The following is a 17,441-nucleotide window of genomic DNA, read 5'->3' on the forward strand; positions in this document are numbered from 1 at the left end:
AACAATGCTGATGTTTTTCCATACTGGCACCAGTTTTTTACCGATGCAGCAGACATGTAATGGAGATTTCTGTGTTAGTTTAAAATTAGGTAACTAAGAGATTAATGCAGGTTGCAAAACACATGTGCCAGTTTTTCTGCATTTAGGCAGACAGCTACTACAGCAAATCTGCTAAGTAAGTTGAAGCCGGTTTGAGTACATTTATGCTACATTGGGATAAATGGAGTGCAAACATTCCCTCTGACTGTGCAATCAAGTGGTAACCTTTAGTATTGCAGTGGATGATGGTGAGGTCCTCATGGTCCCATTACTCAATGTTGTGGAGAATGGGTAATCTTCAGAACTTAGCTGTGAGTTCGGGTTAAATCAGAGATTTCCAGAGCTCTGCTTCTGGCTTGTGCTGTCCCCTGCAGTGCAGGTTCCCTTCTATTTCACGAGCCACTTTCCATACCATGGTCCCCATGTATAATTCTTTCCATACCCTCCTTATCTCAGGTATTGGTCTTGGAACTGAAGAAGATTTTTGAGGGACAGAGCGGGTTTATTTTCAACTACTACTTAGTAAGGGTGCCAAATGACTGAAGAGGTATGAACTGCTTCTGACAGCTATGTAAGCACTAAAGCCTAGATGTGAAGGGTTATTTAGATATTTAACTATCCCTGAGTTCAGTGGAATAGATACACATCTTGGTAAGTTCAAAGAGCTTAGCATGAATATCCACCATGGAGAAAGAAACTTCTTCCATCAAGATCTCATTACATTTCATTTAAGTATAATAAAGGAGAACAGCTAAAAAAAATATGTATATGAATATATATCCAAACACAGAACCACTATCAGTGAAGGAAGAGTTGGTATCGGAACTATTACAGGAGCTTGACCCCTACAAATCAATAGGCCCTCACACTATCCATATGAAGGTTTTAAGAGAGCTGGCTGATGTCCTTGCTGTTTCTATAATCTTTGAGAAGTTGTGGAGATCAGGGGTTGGATGTCCCAGAAGACTGGAAGAAGGGTAATGTCACACCCCCCGCCCCCCATCTACAAGAAGGGTTTAAAGGAGGATTCAGGAAATTATGGACTAATCAGTCTTACTTCAGTCCCTGGGGAAGTTATGGAACAAGTCCTCCATGGGGCTATCACAAGTTAAAAGAAGTACGTGATTGGGAAAGGCCAGCACAGATTCACCAAGGGCAAATCATGCTTGACAAACCTGATTGCCTTCTACTGCAAAGTAACCTGCTTGGTTGATGTGGGGCGAGCAGTGGACATTGTCTACCTGGATTTCTCCAAGGCTTTCGACACAGTTCCCCAGAGCCTCCTCCTAGAGAAACTGATGTTTCTCTAGACCAGTGGACTGTGCGGTGGGAGGGGGAACTGGCTGACAGGCCACACTCAGAGAGTGGTGGCAAATAGCTCTTTTTCAAACTGGCAACCTGTCACAAGTGGGGTCCCCCAGGGATCGATACTGGGACTGAGGCTGTTTAATATCTTCCTAAATGATCTGTATGATGGCATCAAGCTTACCCTGACAAAGTTTGCTGATGATACCAATCTGAGTGGGGAAGTAGACACTTTGGATGGGAGAGCCACCCTGCAGTAAGATCTGGATAGGCTGGAAGAGTGGGCTAACAAGAACTTTATGAAGTTCAACAAGGACAAGTGTAAGGTCTTGCACCTGGGAAAATATAATCCAGGAGTGCAGTACAGGCTGGGTTCTACCTGGCTGGGGAGCAGCTCTGTGGAAAGGGACCTAGGGGTCCTGGTGGACAACAAGCTCAATATGAGTGAGCAATGTGCTGCTGCTGCTGCAGCAAAGCAAGCCACCAGAATGCTGGGTTGCATCAACAAGGGCACCACCAGCAGAGATAAAGAAGTCATTCTCCCACTCAGGGCTTGTCAGGTGACACCTAGAATACCGAGGTCAGTTTTGGTCCCTGCTATACAAAAAAGATGTGGACAGGCTGGAGAGGGTACAGAGAAGGACCACAAAGATGATCAAAGGACTGGGAAGCTGCCATATGAGGAAAGGGTGAGAAAATTGGTTTTGTTCAGCCTTGAGAAAAGGAGTCTTAGCGGAGACCTTATCACCATGTTCCAGTATTTAAAGGGTGGCTACAAAGAAGATGGAGATTCCCTTTTTACAAAGAGTTGCATGGAAAAGACAGGGGGTAATGGGTGCAAGTTACTCCTGGGGAGATTCCGATTGGACACAAGGAAAATTTTTCACAATGAGAACAATCAGCCATTGGAATAATCTCCCCAGGGAAGTGGTGGATTCCCCAACACTGGACACTTCTAAGAGGCAGCTGAACCATCCTGTCTAAACTGTGCTTTTGCCAAGAAAGGTTGGACCACATGATCCTTGAGATCCCTTTCTACGTGGTTTTCTATGATATGATTCCATCCCTGGTGAAAAATTCAACTGACTTTATCCCTAACTACTGTAAGTTCTGTTGAAATCTTAGGTTTCTCTTTTACTTACCTGTAGAAAGAGGTAAGCTTTCAGAGAGGAAATCAGAGAGTCAGTACTAAAAATGCAGCTATTAAAACCTTCCTGTTATCTGGAAGAAACTATTATTGTCAAGCTTTTAACTCAGGTGTATGATTAAAAAGCACTTCATATGGTCAAATTCAATTAATGTACAATGTGAAAATTCTCCATATTTACCGTCCCATTAGGAACTGAGGCATCACTGACAAAAACGCTCCTAAGGACATGATGAGACATCCAACAGCAATTATTTTTGGTCGATGAACTCTTGGTCCAAGGTAGCTCACCAACACCATTACCATTAAGTTACCTGCATCAACAGGAGAGAGAATCAGTAAGATTACAAAAAGAGATACTTTTTTCAGGGAAAAAATGGATTAAGCAGTATTTATCCGCTTTCAAAGAAAGTACACATACCTATCTCAAAGCTGCCATCAATAAGGCCAACAATTGATGATGAGATTTCAAATCGCCTTTCAATTTGACTGGTCATGCTTTTCATGTAGCTTCCAGAAAATCCTTTGGCAAAAAAGGAAAAAGCTAGAGCTCCAAGAAATATCTGAAGAGAGAAAATAATTGAGTTTGCAAAGAAACAATTTTTTCTTCATGGCTGGATGTTTGAGTAACCTACTCAAGAAATACAAAAATCAAATCCTTTGCCTTCTAATTCTCCATGAAGAGATTCTTCCTATTGTTTTCATTAAAACAGAAGATTTTACTTTCTTTTTCAGGGTGGCCTCTAAAGCCTCTTCTACTGAAAAGAAAAAGAAAGTTGACATTGATTGTGTGGCCTTCTACCTTTCTAACACATACTGGTTTAGGTGTTTCCTTCCTTAGGGAAAACTTGCAGCATAAAGTTGATCATCACTGGTATTATTATTATGGCATATCTTATTACTCCTACTTTTCCTGTTCTCAAAAACATGGATAACTATGACTACCACTATGACTATAGCACAGCTCTAAATGATTCGTTAGCAAAATATGGCCTCACTTTTTAACTGCTGAACACATTCATTGGCTTCTATGTGCTTGGAATCACAACCTAGAACATCGTTTCCAGCACAGCTAGTGTCAAACAGTGTCATACAGAACTAACTGAATTCTGATAGAACTTCAAATTGGACTTTAGTATTCCAGAGAAATTTCCAGAGAAAATATGCGGTGAGGGCTCCTATCCATACCTTTAGCTTTGAAAAATTGTGGCATACACTCTTGACAGGAGCTGTGCTGCCATCATTGTCCTGGAAGAGTGACTTGTCTTTAAGTTGGCCAGCAGCAATTGGCCTGTCCATGGTTTTCCTCCTCCAGATCTGATATGTAGGTCTTCCTGTTTGGAAAATATCACTATAATTAACTATTATTTGCATAAGAATAAAGGTTCCAATGTTTTTCAGACATACTAGATGGTGAAACACTACTTCAGATGTCTACACATTGACACCTTTTCTCAGGAAGAAGAGAGAGTTAAAGAGCAAAGTGTTAGGATTGGTGTACTTTCTTTGTGAATTCTGCTTTCTAAAAGATTTCAAGAACTTCTTGGATAGATGGAAAATTTAGAGGCAACTTGCTGACAGCTTTTAGAAATCTTTGTAGAGAAGAAAAGTCCCTACGCAGCTGGAGGCTGGGATAGGATGTCAGGGAAATGTCTTCACCATGCTTGAACCAAATTCTTATATTCTCTTCCAGATACCCACTTTTGATCACTGTTCCAGGCTAAATGGACCTTTGGTATGATCCAGTAGGCTTCTGATATTATATTGCATTTATGATGATTTTCTCTAACTGCATAATGTATGAATTTGCAGAAATACTGAATACTACTCTGTACCACTCTGTCAGCATTCCTATGAATAACGTTATTTATTGGATTAATGTTTGTAATATCAGATGAGAGATGATGACTGAGGAGAAAATACGGTAAGAGATACAGTAGGTTGTTGTGGTTTAACCTGGCAGGCAGCTAAACACCACACAGCCGTTCACTCACATCCACACCAGTGGAATAAGGGAGAGAATCGGAAAAAAGGTAAAACTTGTGGGTTGAGATAAAGACTGTTTAATAGGACAGAAAAGGAAAGAAGAATAACAATATTGATAAAAGAATATACAAAACAAGTGCTGCACAATGCAATTGCTCACCATCTGCTGACCAATGCCCAGCCAGTTCCCAAGCAGCAGCCACCACCCCCCGCTAACTACTCCCAGTTTTATTGTTCAGCATGATGTCATATTGTATGGAATACCCCTTTGTCCATATTTGGTCAGCTGTCCTGGCTGTGTGCCTCCCAGCTTCTCGTGCAGCCCCAGCCTCCTTGCAGGTAGGACAGTATGAGAAGCTGAAAAGTCCTTGACTTAGTGTAAGCACCGTTTAGCAATAACTAAAACATCAGTGTGTTATCAACATTATTCTCATCCAAAATACAAACTACGGTATTATCCCAGCTACTAAGAAGAAATTAGAAGGTAAAAATGTATGAGGGAAAAGGAGGGTACTGATTAAAAGAAACTAATATGGACTATCTTTAAGTCCACAAGTCTCCACAAGTTCCTGCAAGACAGGTGATAAATGTACCTATTTTAATGAGACTGCAAAAGTTTGTGTAAAAATTGGCTCTGATATAAGGAGTCATCTGAGCTATGTTGGCTGATATAGATTAGGCTGATCAGGGGAAACCAGCTAACACAAAGAGATCTGGAAAGATAACAAGTCAAAAAATGCTATTGCCAAGTTCCTCTGTTGGAAAACTGGTGCAGTAGTACTGACATCAATTAGCTCCGATATACATTGGCTCATGTATTAGAGGAATATAGAAGAACATAAGCCAAGAACTTGGCCTGTAACATATCCCCGCCAAGACACTAGGATCTTTGATATCCCGCTCTGATTAATTCCTCTGGGAATGTCTCAAAGTTCTCCTCCTGCAGGCCCCAGAGGCCAGCTGACCCATGAGCAGAGGCCTTTTAAGTGTCGTGAGGAATTTTCGACACCGGGGGCAGTAGAGCTGTGGCAGGGTCCTGGGCTAACCTGCAAGGGTCGCTCTGTCCCTCTGGGGAGCTCTGTTCTCCTAAGCAAGATGTCCAGGAGCAACCTGGACTCCCGGAGAAACATTCACCCATGCCCAGAAAGAACAACACTCTCTTAGCAAATCAACAGCTCCCTGAAAGTTACTCCTAATGAGTGCAAATAGGCACTAATGTCTAATAAAGAGATATAAAGCCTCTTAAGCACTATAACTTAAAATTTTGTAGTTTTTAGTTCCAAATCCTGTTGCAGTAGGATACACCAAAAGTGGCTATGAAAAGCAAACACATGTATTTATCACAGTGATCAACATAGGAAATTTCTAAAGGGACCTAACCTTCCTTAGACCATTTTTAGCAGCTCACAAATCAAAAAACATTGAAAGAAGAAGTTATAGATAATTAAAATATGGTGCTCAGACTTACCCCAATCTTAACAGGATAGGAGCTGAAAGACAAAGTTCTCTAAAGCAAATACATTCTTTATTGATTTGTATTTTGCTGATGATTAACTTTGTGAAACATCTGACTCTGTTAAATAAACAGTATTTAAATCAGTGACGAGGTTTTTCTTTTCACGATATTTAATGTTATGCTGCCAGCCTAATAATCTTCCATAAACTTATAGAAAATGTTAAATTGTATAAACATTTCTCTTATGCTTAATGAAACCATAACATTTCCCATAACAACTCTATAAAAATCTGAACTTTGACAAACCAGTGAATCATTGACACCAGTGGTATTTAAAATTAAATGAAGAAAAGTAATACAAGATTTAATTTATGGAAATTTTTTAAAATTAGTTAATGGTAATGATATGGAGTTATAAATATCCCACTGTCCACAGTTCTTATCCTTTAAAAAAAAATCGAATTTGAAGAATTGTACCTTTGCACTTTACATTATCTCTTTCAAGTTTAGTGTCACTGAGGTGTACAAAAAGCCTAGTCTATCCTGCACTAGCACTTAACAATTCAACAAACAAACACACGAACAAACAAACAAATGGAAAGAAGCAGGAAGGGAGAGTGAGGAAAGACAGCAAGAGGCAGAGAGAGAAAACTTACTTTGTGTCACTGCGGTGTCAGGCTGTTTCTTTCCCGTGCCCTAGGGCTTTCAGGCTTGAAGCCAGCAAAACGTCACAGCAAAAGCGCTGCCTACTCCAAGAAGTGGAGCACTCCACCGCATTTTTTTAAACCTTGGATTTCCTTCTTATAGTGATTGCAAAACTTTCCCACAATCACTGATACAAAAGCTTTGCAAAAAAAGGCAGGTTTCTTGTGTTGTCATTACTTTGGCAGCCTACCTGCCAGCATGCTGGTGGTGCCAGCCTCTCCTGGGAGAAACAACCTGTTTTCTTAACTTTTTTTTTTCCTCCTCTAAAATCTAAACACTAAAGCTGCTTTAAGCACCTCTCCAAAAGGGACTTTCTGCCATCCACCCAACAGCCATAGCTTGGCTCATGTACAAGAGTTCTGAGAGAGCAGGTTCAGTTTTTCCAAGCATCTTACCTGCAGTCTCAGTAAATTGCACTTCTTGGTGCCTTCAGTGAGGGTCAGCAGAGATACTAAGGGGTGACTTAGCTCCACAGGAGTTGTGAATTGCATATTGACATCTGCCAGTTTTTGGTATGGGCCCTCCGTGTCACAACCCCAATGCAGAAGTGCAAGAGGGCTACCCTCGTGGAGAGCTAAAGGGAAGCGGATGCCCTCAGGAAATCACAGCCTCTGTCACATCTGCCTATTATAAATCAGGATAATTTAGCACAATCAGAGGCAGTTCCTGCAGGTGCCAACAGGAGATATGGGTTGACACAGCTATCCCTCCAAGCTGACTAGACTGGACAAACAAAGAGAGTGAGCGTATTACCCACAGCTAGCCCAGCTCTTGCATCGTAACCAATCATAAGTAGAAAATTACCTCTCACGTCAAACAGGGCATGTAGAGAGTGCAAACCCACCTAATTAATGTCTCCTCTAGAGCAGAATTATCCAGTGCAAGGAAAGATTCTGATCCAGAATTCATTCCAGGCGTTATCAACAGAGTCTGAAGAAAGAGTTTTTTGGTCATCTGGTTGCATGTAACAGCACGCTGGTTGCTTTTGCGGAAACTTGAATTACAAAATAAGAATCACATCTACTTAAAGGACCATTCTAGTGATTTCTGAATATAGAAAAAAAGAGTTTTATGGCTTCAATAACTTCAGGAACCCTGGAAAGAAAAAGCATTGTCCCACCATCCCATTTCCTTCCAGAGGAAGGTAAACTCCTGAAACACAAACTTTGACAAAGTTTATATGAAAAGCCTTGATTAGCTTTTTCTGTATAAAACTACATTAAGAGATTTTCTAAAGAATAAATTAACTCAATTAACTACATGGAAATGTATTGTTTAGTCATGAAATCTTAAAAAAATAATAAACTTGCTAAGTCCATAAATATGCAAGTTCTCACTTTTCCCTCAAGCTTGGTACTTAACTGCAGACAATCATTGTATCTGCCATATTCACACTTGTTATTGGATTTTGCTTGATAGAATTTTACGAATTTTACTGTGATGATTATCTATTTATTAATTTGTTATAGGTCTTTATTTAAAGTTTCAATTTTTCTATTTTGCCAGCAGGACGCTATGCTGCCACGAGATACTCAGTGAGCAAATCAAAACACAGCTCATTTCTACCATTTAGTAAGAACATATGCAACACAGAAAAATGTTATTTTCCATAATGGTTTTAATTGCAACGTTCCTGCATTAAACTTTATATGCCAACTTCTTGCTTAATTAATTTGTTTTAACACAGGGGAAGAATATACATATTGAAACTTTCTTTCTCTTAAAAGCACTCAGAATACATAAAATGTAGTCAAACCTATTCTTCACATAAAATGATCCATTCTTATACTTTTATTTAGGCAAAGAAGAGCTATCTTTGCCTAGTTCTTAACATCTTAATTATTATTTTTTTTTTAAATCTTTAAAATGTTTAGATTCATTCATCAGAATATCACTAGAATAAATCAGAATTTACTTCATCTGATAATTTCAAATTTACATATATTACAACCTACATTTGGGCCACTTTTAACTATGATTATATTGCAAAGTTTGGGGAAAAATGTATATGAACATCAGCAATAGGTGCCCTATTTATCATTGCTGTCAGCTCACAACCAAGTAGAAGAACAGAAGTCTGTTGGAAAGGTAACTGCAAGCCTGCTGTCTATCAGGAGAGGAGGCACAGTTCTCAAAATGAGACACCCAGAAAAATCCCATCAGCACTTCAATCAATGTATTTTAAAGTTGAATACACAGCAGTTTATCTATAGAGGGCATGACACTTCTTGTGATTGTCTCACACAGATGGTAGGATCCACTTAGAAGGCAGCCCTGCATGGATTCAGTGCAGACACTTCCAGATGAGCCACTCAATCAGTTTCTCTTTATAGTCAGAGGAGGAAAAAGAAGCATTTCCAAAGGTGTGAGTTGTCTGATCTATTTTAGATACTTACTTTAGGTATGAGATGAAGTGAACTCCAGATATGGCTGTGAAAGAAGGCCAGACAGCAAGATCAGCTTTTGACAACAGAAAGTCAGGAGAGATGAATACCATCATAAAAGACTTCAGCGCTCACATAAATATAATCTTCCATATCTTTTGCAAACTGAGATCTGGTGTCAGTGACAGCATTTGCCGTCATGTCTGTTCATGCAACTCAGTTGTGGTATGGCAGCTGCTAACAGATGAGGAAAAGGGCCCTTGTTATGGAAGGGCAGTGCTGGGGAGGCAAGCTGCAGCTGCCAGATCTTGGCCAGCCCACCAGCAGATGCTGGCAAGAGAGCAGAATCAGCAGCACACATCAGTGCCTCTCCAGGAGCCACAGCGTGGGCTGTGGTGTCAGCCACCAGTCTAACTGGCTGCATGTTGGCCTTGCCCACTGGGAACCTGTTCTGCAAGACCTGTGGTAGGATGAAAACTCAAAAACAGGAGAGCAGGTCCCCAACAAGGAAATGTTTACTGTTGCTGGTGAAGTGTTGCTGCTTCCTGTGTGACCCAACACTGTTTGTCTGCGGCAGGCTGGCAGGGGCAGCTCAGAGGTGGGTGGAAGAAACCCCTGCAAACAGCCCTGGGAATGGCTGTAGCAGAGGGAGCTGCCTCCTGAGCCTGGCCGGGTGCTGCGCTGCGTAGCACCACCAGCCACATTCCCAAAGCAGGACACGGTGTCCCTGATGTGATGCGCCTGGCTGGCTGCACATCAACGCCCTCAGTGTGTTATGAACCGCATCAAACGGGTGCAAGATATTCTGTGGCTGAGGACAAGTAGGGGCATTCAGAGTGAGGGGGTGTACATTCCCGTGCTCAGATGGATCATTTCACCAGGAGGTTATTTTGTGTGTCAGCTACTTAAGAAACTGTAGAAAGTTTAAGCTTGGCCTCCTGCCATGCAGAGGTAAAACAGGTGGCAGCTCTCACTGAGGAGGCTGCCCATCCGGAGCTGCATCTTTTTCATCGGGAGGAAGCGTTGTGCAAGGGGAACCCACTTGTCATCACTTTAGTTGCGCTTGGTTGCACTGATTGAGCTTTCCTGCCAAACAGAGCCCACAATCCCAAGTGGCAAGCTAGCAGCCGAAAGATCACGTGGTGATGCTGTGTCGGGGCTGATGTGGTTGCAAGACCAATGCTCGGGGAGCTCAGTCTGCAAGTCACATAGTGGGTTTCCTCAGGAGTAAGTAGGAGCAGAAGCAAAAAGAATGTGAACCCTGAGAGATTATTCCCTACTACTGCTGAAACATGGAAGAACAAGATGTAAAAGAAGAGAGGGAAAAAAAGTGAATGCTCTGCTTCAAACAGAAAAAAGCTTTTAGAAGTTTTTTTCAGTCTTTTTCTTCACACCAATTTTTCACCTCCAGAAGGATGCACAGAGGATTTGGGGTTGCTATGCTAAGCTATCATGTGATCTTATTTTAGTAATTCCAGTTTCTTTAAGTCCCAAAGAGAATTAATAAAAGTCAAAGATACAAGTGGTAAAATCATTTCAGAGAACTCCTCTATGAGAATTTTCTCCTGTAAAAATTAATTTGGCAACTGTTCACAGGCCTCCTGCAAAATTGGTGCAATCTAACTCTGCTGTAAGGGAATTTTCTCCCCAAGGATGAGGCCCCACTGAGTACTCAAATGTAAAGCCTCGAACAATAATAGTAGTACAGGAGGAGTGTTACTGATCTCTTCAAACTGTAAGACAGATATTAAGTGTGTGCTCATATGGGAAACAATACTATTAACCTTAGAGGAATAGACAAAAAAAAATTATTTCAAGTCATATCATTTCTTGGTAAGACGGGATGTATGTGCCTTTGAATTAAGACATAGTTTGTGCTTGAACTAATTAGTCTTCTGAAAAAGAAAAGAGTATCTCCAAAAAATCAAGTTTTTGTCAGTGTTAATGCATGACTTCAGCCTGAATCTCCAACACATGCTGGATAAATGCTTTAACGTGAACAAAGGAATTGTTGTGTAGATACACTCTACACTTGCAAATAAAATATCACAGGATTTGGATAGCCCAAACAAATGTACTGGGGATGCTTTCAAAGCTGAAAAGGAGAAGTCTAACTACCACTGACAACTTACCCAGCCCTTTTTCGCTGCAGAAAGTTTGTATTAAAAGAAAATAAACAAGCAACTCTACGGTGGAATACAAAAGAAGTCACCTTTGAATTTGTCAGTACTGATGTATTTCTCAGGCCAAGATCTTTGCTGACCTCTCTAAGCTCCAGTTCAGAGTGGGAGCTACCCACTGCCTGTGCTAGCTCCGTGGGAGTGCAAAATGCACCTGAGCCAGAGGGCAAAGAGAAGCAAGCCTCTGCACATCAAGGAGCAGGATCACGAAGGGCGGTTGTGCTTTCATGAGCAGAGCACCAATGGAGAGAAACCCTCCACTCATAAATAGCTAACTCTGAGCACTCCCAGTAATATGCTTGTACAAGGAGTGCATTTTCAATCTCATGTCCCTGTGGATGATAACCTAAAAGCACAGCAGAAAATCTCTTCTGGCAAAACCAGTGCAAATCCCCTAGATCCCAGTAAATTTCATCAGTCATAGGGGGAACTCTTTTGAGCATTGTGATGGACCTGCAGCATTTTTGCCTATCTAAATGATTGGTGTTTAAGTGCTAGCTAGCTCTTGCATTCAAAAGTACAATAATAACTTATGGTATTGCTAAGTAATCCTCAAATAGTTTTCACACTGTCCTTGGCGGGAAACGTGGGAGGAACATCTCAATACAGATTTGTTTGTACATTACGATGTTATAACCTTACCTTCATTTTCTTTAAATATGAAAAAACCTTAAAGTACTTTTGTATGTAAGACTATTATTACTTACGCAACTTAGAGGGTTTTTTTTTTACTACTAAATGATGTTTTAAAAGTCATTAAATAAAATTTAAAAACTTTGTGCTTTCACTTAAAAAGCGATAGATGTGGGAAGTTTCAAGGAAAACATTTCTTAATTTCTCCCCAGATCAGTATTTCTCCTTGCAGTTCCAAGGAAGGCTGCTTTTCTCACAGCTACTTTTTGAAGCAATATTTTATGTAGAGCTTTGGTTTTTAATGAAATTTTGCATTAAGGATTTTTTAAGCATTAGGTGCAGTAATTGGTTTTGAGGGAGTTGGGTTTTTACATGAAGAACAAACATATTGTCAACTATCACTAAAAGTATTGAGCAGCATAATCTCAGGCAAACACCCAATGGGAATTTCTTCTGCTAAGGAATGTAAAGATATCTTCCTCTACAATCTATAAGAAAAATATGTAGCATCAGTGATACAGTTGTAAACATTAAAAAGGCAGTATACTCACTATTTTGGTGTTCCACTCCAGGCAGCAGCATGGTGACCCATGTTTCTTTTTTTTTTCCTTTGTTGGCTTTGCAGTTTCTGAAAAACAAAAATAGGAATCCCTGAAACAAGTTTCTGACATTCAGTTACACAGAGTTAGTGACAACACAGTTTACAAAAAATAGTTCTTTGCTTTTTGTTTTGTAAATGGCACAAATTATAGAAAAATCTCAAAGGTAAAAAATTCCCACAGTATCAAAATGTAGGAAGACCTTGGTTAAAGCAGTACTGGAAGACCTTTTTCAAGGCAAAAAAGGAATATGCCAGTCAAGAACCAGTTTTCAAAACATTTCATTAGATGAGCATCACACAAATTTCATTCATTCTTGGTGTTACATCAAGAGGCAAAATAGTTTTGGCAGAAAATAAACCCCCTTGCGTTCTAACACTCCTCACCGAGGTGGGAGGCTGGGGGCAGCTGGGTTTAAATTCTGAGTGATGCCCAATTCACCACTATCAGTCCAGTCGTGTTTAATGTATTAAACTATCACGATTCCAGATACACTAATAGTGGACTGCACCTTCGGTCTAGTCATGCTCGTGAACTAGCACGGCCACACTTTAGTGTTTGGTCGCATTCAATGAGAAACCGAAACAGCTAGCTACTTAAGCAGTGCAGTTTATTTCAGCAACAGAAATAAAGGTTCTTATGGTTTGCTGGTGATAAATACACTGTCTGCAAAGCACGTGCAAGTAAAAATATTGTTAATGGTACAAAGTGCGCGACAAAGTTCCAAACAATACAGCCTGGCTATAAATGTAAAAAGGTAACCCTCTAGAGAGATTTCTAAGTTTCCCGAGGAAACACTCAGTATAGTCTAAGTCCACAGGTGTCCCTATGGGGGGGAAGAAAGGCTCAGCCTGTCAACTGGTCCCAGGAGTCAAAGGCTTGTTTACGATGGTGTCTTCCCTAGCATCCACCCTTTCTTGGGCTATTTGTATATTATTTTTTGCCTTCAAGGTGGAGTTTGAGTGACTTTAGTCATAAATACCTTTATTATGATTGGTGTAAAATTCACTCACCTCACGTTTAAAGGTATAGTTTACGAAAAATTCAGGGCGCAGACTCAAGGAGGAGTGGTCGCACCTTGGAGGCGGGTAGCCCTCGGGCTGGAGGTGTGTTTTGGTATTATAATGACATTATAATGAGCAAAGTTTGCACAAAGGACAACATTTCATCAAAATTTGACAGACTGTTGGCTCAGGGTAGCAAGTATGCTGCTTATCAGTTCCATAGGATCACCTTGTTCCCATATCTGCTGTGTAATCACAGAGTTTGGCCATGGAATCTTCACTCCACTCCATCCTCCGTGTTGCTTTTGCAAGCAATATTGTTCAGGGAGTCATAGATGTAGCGAATTCCTCGCATACCAGCTCCCGCTGTGTTCCACCTTGGAAATGTTTTGATTTTATACCTTTCCTTGATGTGTGAACAGTGCTATATATATTCAATAAAAATTATATTTTAGGATTTATTCCACACTTGGGACAAATCATAAGGTGCTCAGTACACAGGGAAGGTACAGTCTTACTTTAGGGAGCTTGACACAAGTAAATATCTGAAGAATGCAAAAACATCAAAGAGAAAAAATTAGTATTAAATTGGATGAGAAACTCAATACTAAAAGAAAAAATGAACCCAACAGGGTGTCTGTGACATACTGGGAAAAGTTTCAAGTCAGTAAAATTAATAGAGTTTAAAACAATCTCCAGAGAATTAATGGAAATCACGTCATCTATATTTTAAAATTAGACTTGACAAACAATATGTATGTGCCAAGAAATAACTTTTATTGGTGGTAGAGAATGTAATTTATTTACTGTACTCAATTTCTAACTCAGAAGCACTCAACTAACACGATCAGGACTATAATTACAGACCTAAATTGTTCCCATCTGTTCATTATGTCACTACCTATGTTCTCCAGCATGAGCACTTTATAAAGAGGTCGTAGTTTAAATCCCCTTCGATAGCCCAGGGGTTCCCATGGTAGCTTGCGGTGCAAATGCTACACCCAAGCCAGGTGCACCAGATGCTCTTCTCCCTGCCACGGTGGCAATGCCGAGGACATCAGTCACAGCACCCTCTGTTTATTGCCTTCCTTTTCTATTTACCACAACCAACATTCTTTTATCACAGAGAGTTACCTGCCAACACAAAACTCTTGGGAAGTAGTTTTCCTTCTCAAGCAAAGACCAGGTCACACTGGAGCAATAAAGGATCCCACTGGTGCTGCAAATCCGAGGGGACCAAGGCCAAGTCTTTTTGCTCCAGGACACACTGTCATCTGGCAAAACCTCTAGTGAGGGACAGAGGTATGTACTAGATTACAAAATCAAAAGCAAAAAGAAAAATGTTGCCAAGCATATTATTATAATTTACACGATAGTCTAGGTGGATGCACCACTTCTTTCCATAGAGTTGTCTGGATTATGGGATTATTCCAGCACACATTGCACTTGCTAAATGTTATGTGCAGGTATTAATCCTTGGCTGTTGCCTGGCAGCCTAAGGTCTGATTCCCACAGCAACTCCTATCTTCTGTCTGTCACCCTGTAGTACATAAACATTGAGTAAGGATCGCTGCGCTACCAGGAGTTATCTGGATCTCTTTCCATGCAAACATGGGCTAAACAGACTCTCTTGGTACCTCTTCTCCTTCCTGTTTCATTCTTTAAACTAAAGGCACACGCAGAGGTGTGTGCTTGGTGCTCTCTCTTCATGTCACTTTATTTAAAGAAGATATTGTTTAGTGAGTTTATGATAATAAACACACAAATGAGCATTGAGAGCTCAGCTGTCAGTTTGGGGCGCTCAGGCCTTTGAATTTTGTGATGTAACTTCCTATCAATCATCTTTGTATCTGGAAGACTGAACTGTAGCCCAGTATAGACTCCTTTTTACTTGGTATTACATACACTGTGAAAAGACACATATCAGAAAAGTTGGGGGGGCGCCAATTATACCAGATACACCAAATTATTGCAATAGCTCACCCTTACTATTAAAGCCACCTAAACATATAAGGGCTTTCTGTGTGATATGGATTTTGGGGGGATTTACCAGTGCACAATACAGAAGCAAACCGGCTCTCCTACACCTACTACATTCTTCATCTCTCCAGACATTCACTGAAGTCATAATTCTTTTTTAACAATATCACTGGCTGCTGCCATGGAGGGGTGTAGTAGCAAGTTCACAATGTTTATACAGAAATAAGATTTGGAGAAATCTAAGCTCTTCTCTTCATACAACTGGCTTTATTAATTTATACAGGAAAAAACTGAAAAACTGATCGTGAGGCAAGTTCATAACCATATGCAACCTCTGTTGCTCAGGCCTTGTCTGACATGAAAACATAGCAAGATAAATTAACAGGGAAAGTTGGAAGCAATGAATAGTTTTGTGTTTGGTACATTTGAATTTAGAAATAACTTCTCCAGCACTCAGGACAGGATTTCAGAAGCCAGACTCCTACATAAAAAGAATTAAAATGAAGTCCCTTGGTAGACTTTGCCTGTTAAATTGTAATGCCTGAAAAATAAATGAGTGCATAAACAATACAAGTTGTCTGTCTATGTGTTTGTGTGCATGCATATATATATACCTTTGATAGGAATATTCCTGCAAGCTCCTGGTCATGAGTTGAAATCAGTCAGGAGGCAGCAGCAACAATGTTGCAAATGCTGTTATTCTATTATTCAGATTCATCAGGAGGAACATTCCGACTTAAAATGCAGTATAAGGTAGGAAACTATGGGGGGAAAATAAAGAAAAATAAAGCAGGGCTCATGCCCTCTTGGAAATTTTTTTAAATTCTGGAAATTTCTGCAGAAACTTAAGCTTGTTTTATATATGATTGTCTTTATACCAGAAAGTTTTCTTTAGATCAGTTTACAACGTCCAGAAGAAAGAAGAACCATGGTGTGACAGACAGCATACAGTTGCCTGCACTCTGGCCTTCCAGAGAGCTGCCTTGAAACAATAGTGACAGCAAAGGTACAGCATGAACTGGGCCACTTGGTGTTCCATTAACCTCAAATGAGAAGTCTGGTTTTTTCAAAGCCTCTTTTGGAACCATTTAAATGATAACATTATAAAGCTAGGCAGCCTTTACACAAACACAGGGGGTCAAAGCCTTTTAAAAAGCAAAATCTTTGTAATGAACTTTTTCTTTTACACCAGCATTTCCCACCTGTAACAGGCTTTTTGCCCTCCAAGTGAGGAGCTTCCTCTCACACTGCCCAGGCTGATCCAGTAAACTGCTACCTATGGTCACATGCATGTCTGCCCTTAACAAACAGTGTTTGTGTTCCATAAGCACCTCTGTTGGAAATTAACAGGCATAAGTCACACTTCTGGCATGGAGCTACCAAATCATCTCTTCTTGAAGGGATGTTAGAACCTAAAATTTCACTTTCTAAAGGGATCTACTACTTTTTGTCCTGTTGTTTAAGTCTTCTGTGATTCAAGTAATCTATGCCTTTGACTCCCTGAACAAAGCAAGAGAGGGGCAATTACCTGGTAATTTTCCACGTTCTCAGAGAAAGTCCTAAACAATGAAAGTTCAAAATCCCAACTAGCATAACTGGGAACACTTCATGCCTTATTATGAAGGGAAAAGACTAAGAACAATTCTGTAAAAAAAAAAAAAAAGAAGCAGTAGCCAAGAACTTGTTGCTGGATATATCCAGTTTTTATCAAATGACCAGACTTAAATAAACTAAAAAGTGATTTGGATTTTTTGCATCCCAGGTATGCTCAGGGTCTTCCTCTCTCCACATCCACAGGTTGAATTAGCTCCTGGTAATTTGAGGCTTGCTCAGATGAGAAGAGCTGTAGGAAGTAGTTATCTACTAAAACTCAACTTCAGAGAGAAAAAAAACAGAAACAGTCTACTCTTCCCTGTAATTGAAATGACTGAAAAAGAAAGTAAACTTGAATTGCTAATAATACTTGTCCAAAACTGCAATGCTCATGTAGTCAGAAGCTATTTATGTTAACATTATATGTTAG

The 17,441-nt window shown here is 40.2% G+C and overlaps 1 protein-coding gene across 1 annotated transcript in view; it reads right to left on the reverse strand.

Moving 5' to 3' along the window:
• Positions 1-12,417, reverse strand: part of LOC141474381 (solute carrier organic anion transporter family member 1C1-like) — a 29,149-nt gene extending 16,732 nt beyond the window's left edge. Inside the window, exons 1-4 of the mRNA XM_074162260.1 lie at positions 12,387-12,417; positions 3,680-3,825; positions 2,913-3,054; positions 2,673-2,805 (exon numbers count right to left, since the gene is read on the reverse strand). Coding sequence (XP_074018361.1) covers positions 2,673-2,805; positions 2,913-3,054; positions 3,680-3,825; positions 12,387-12,417 — 452 coding nt within the window. The remainder of the gene's footprint in view (positions 1-2,672; positions 2,806-2,912; positions 3,055-3,679; positions 3,826-12,386) is intronic.
• Positions 12,418-17,441: the final 5,024 nt, after the last annotated feature.

Source organism: Numenius arquata, chromosome 2 (genome assembly GCF_964106895.1).
Source record: "Numenius arquata chromosome 2, bNumArq3.hap1.1, whole genome shotgun sequence".
Lineage (NCBI taxonomy): Eukaryota > Metazoa > Chordata > Aves > Charadriiformes > Scolopacidae > Numenius > Numenius arquata.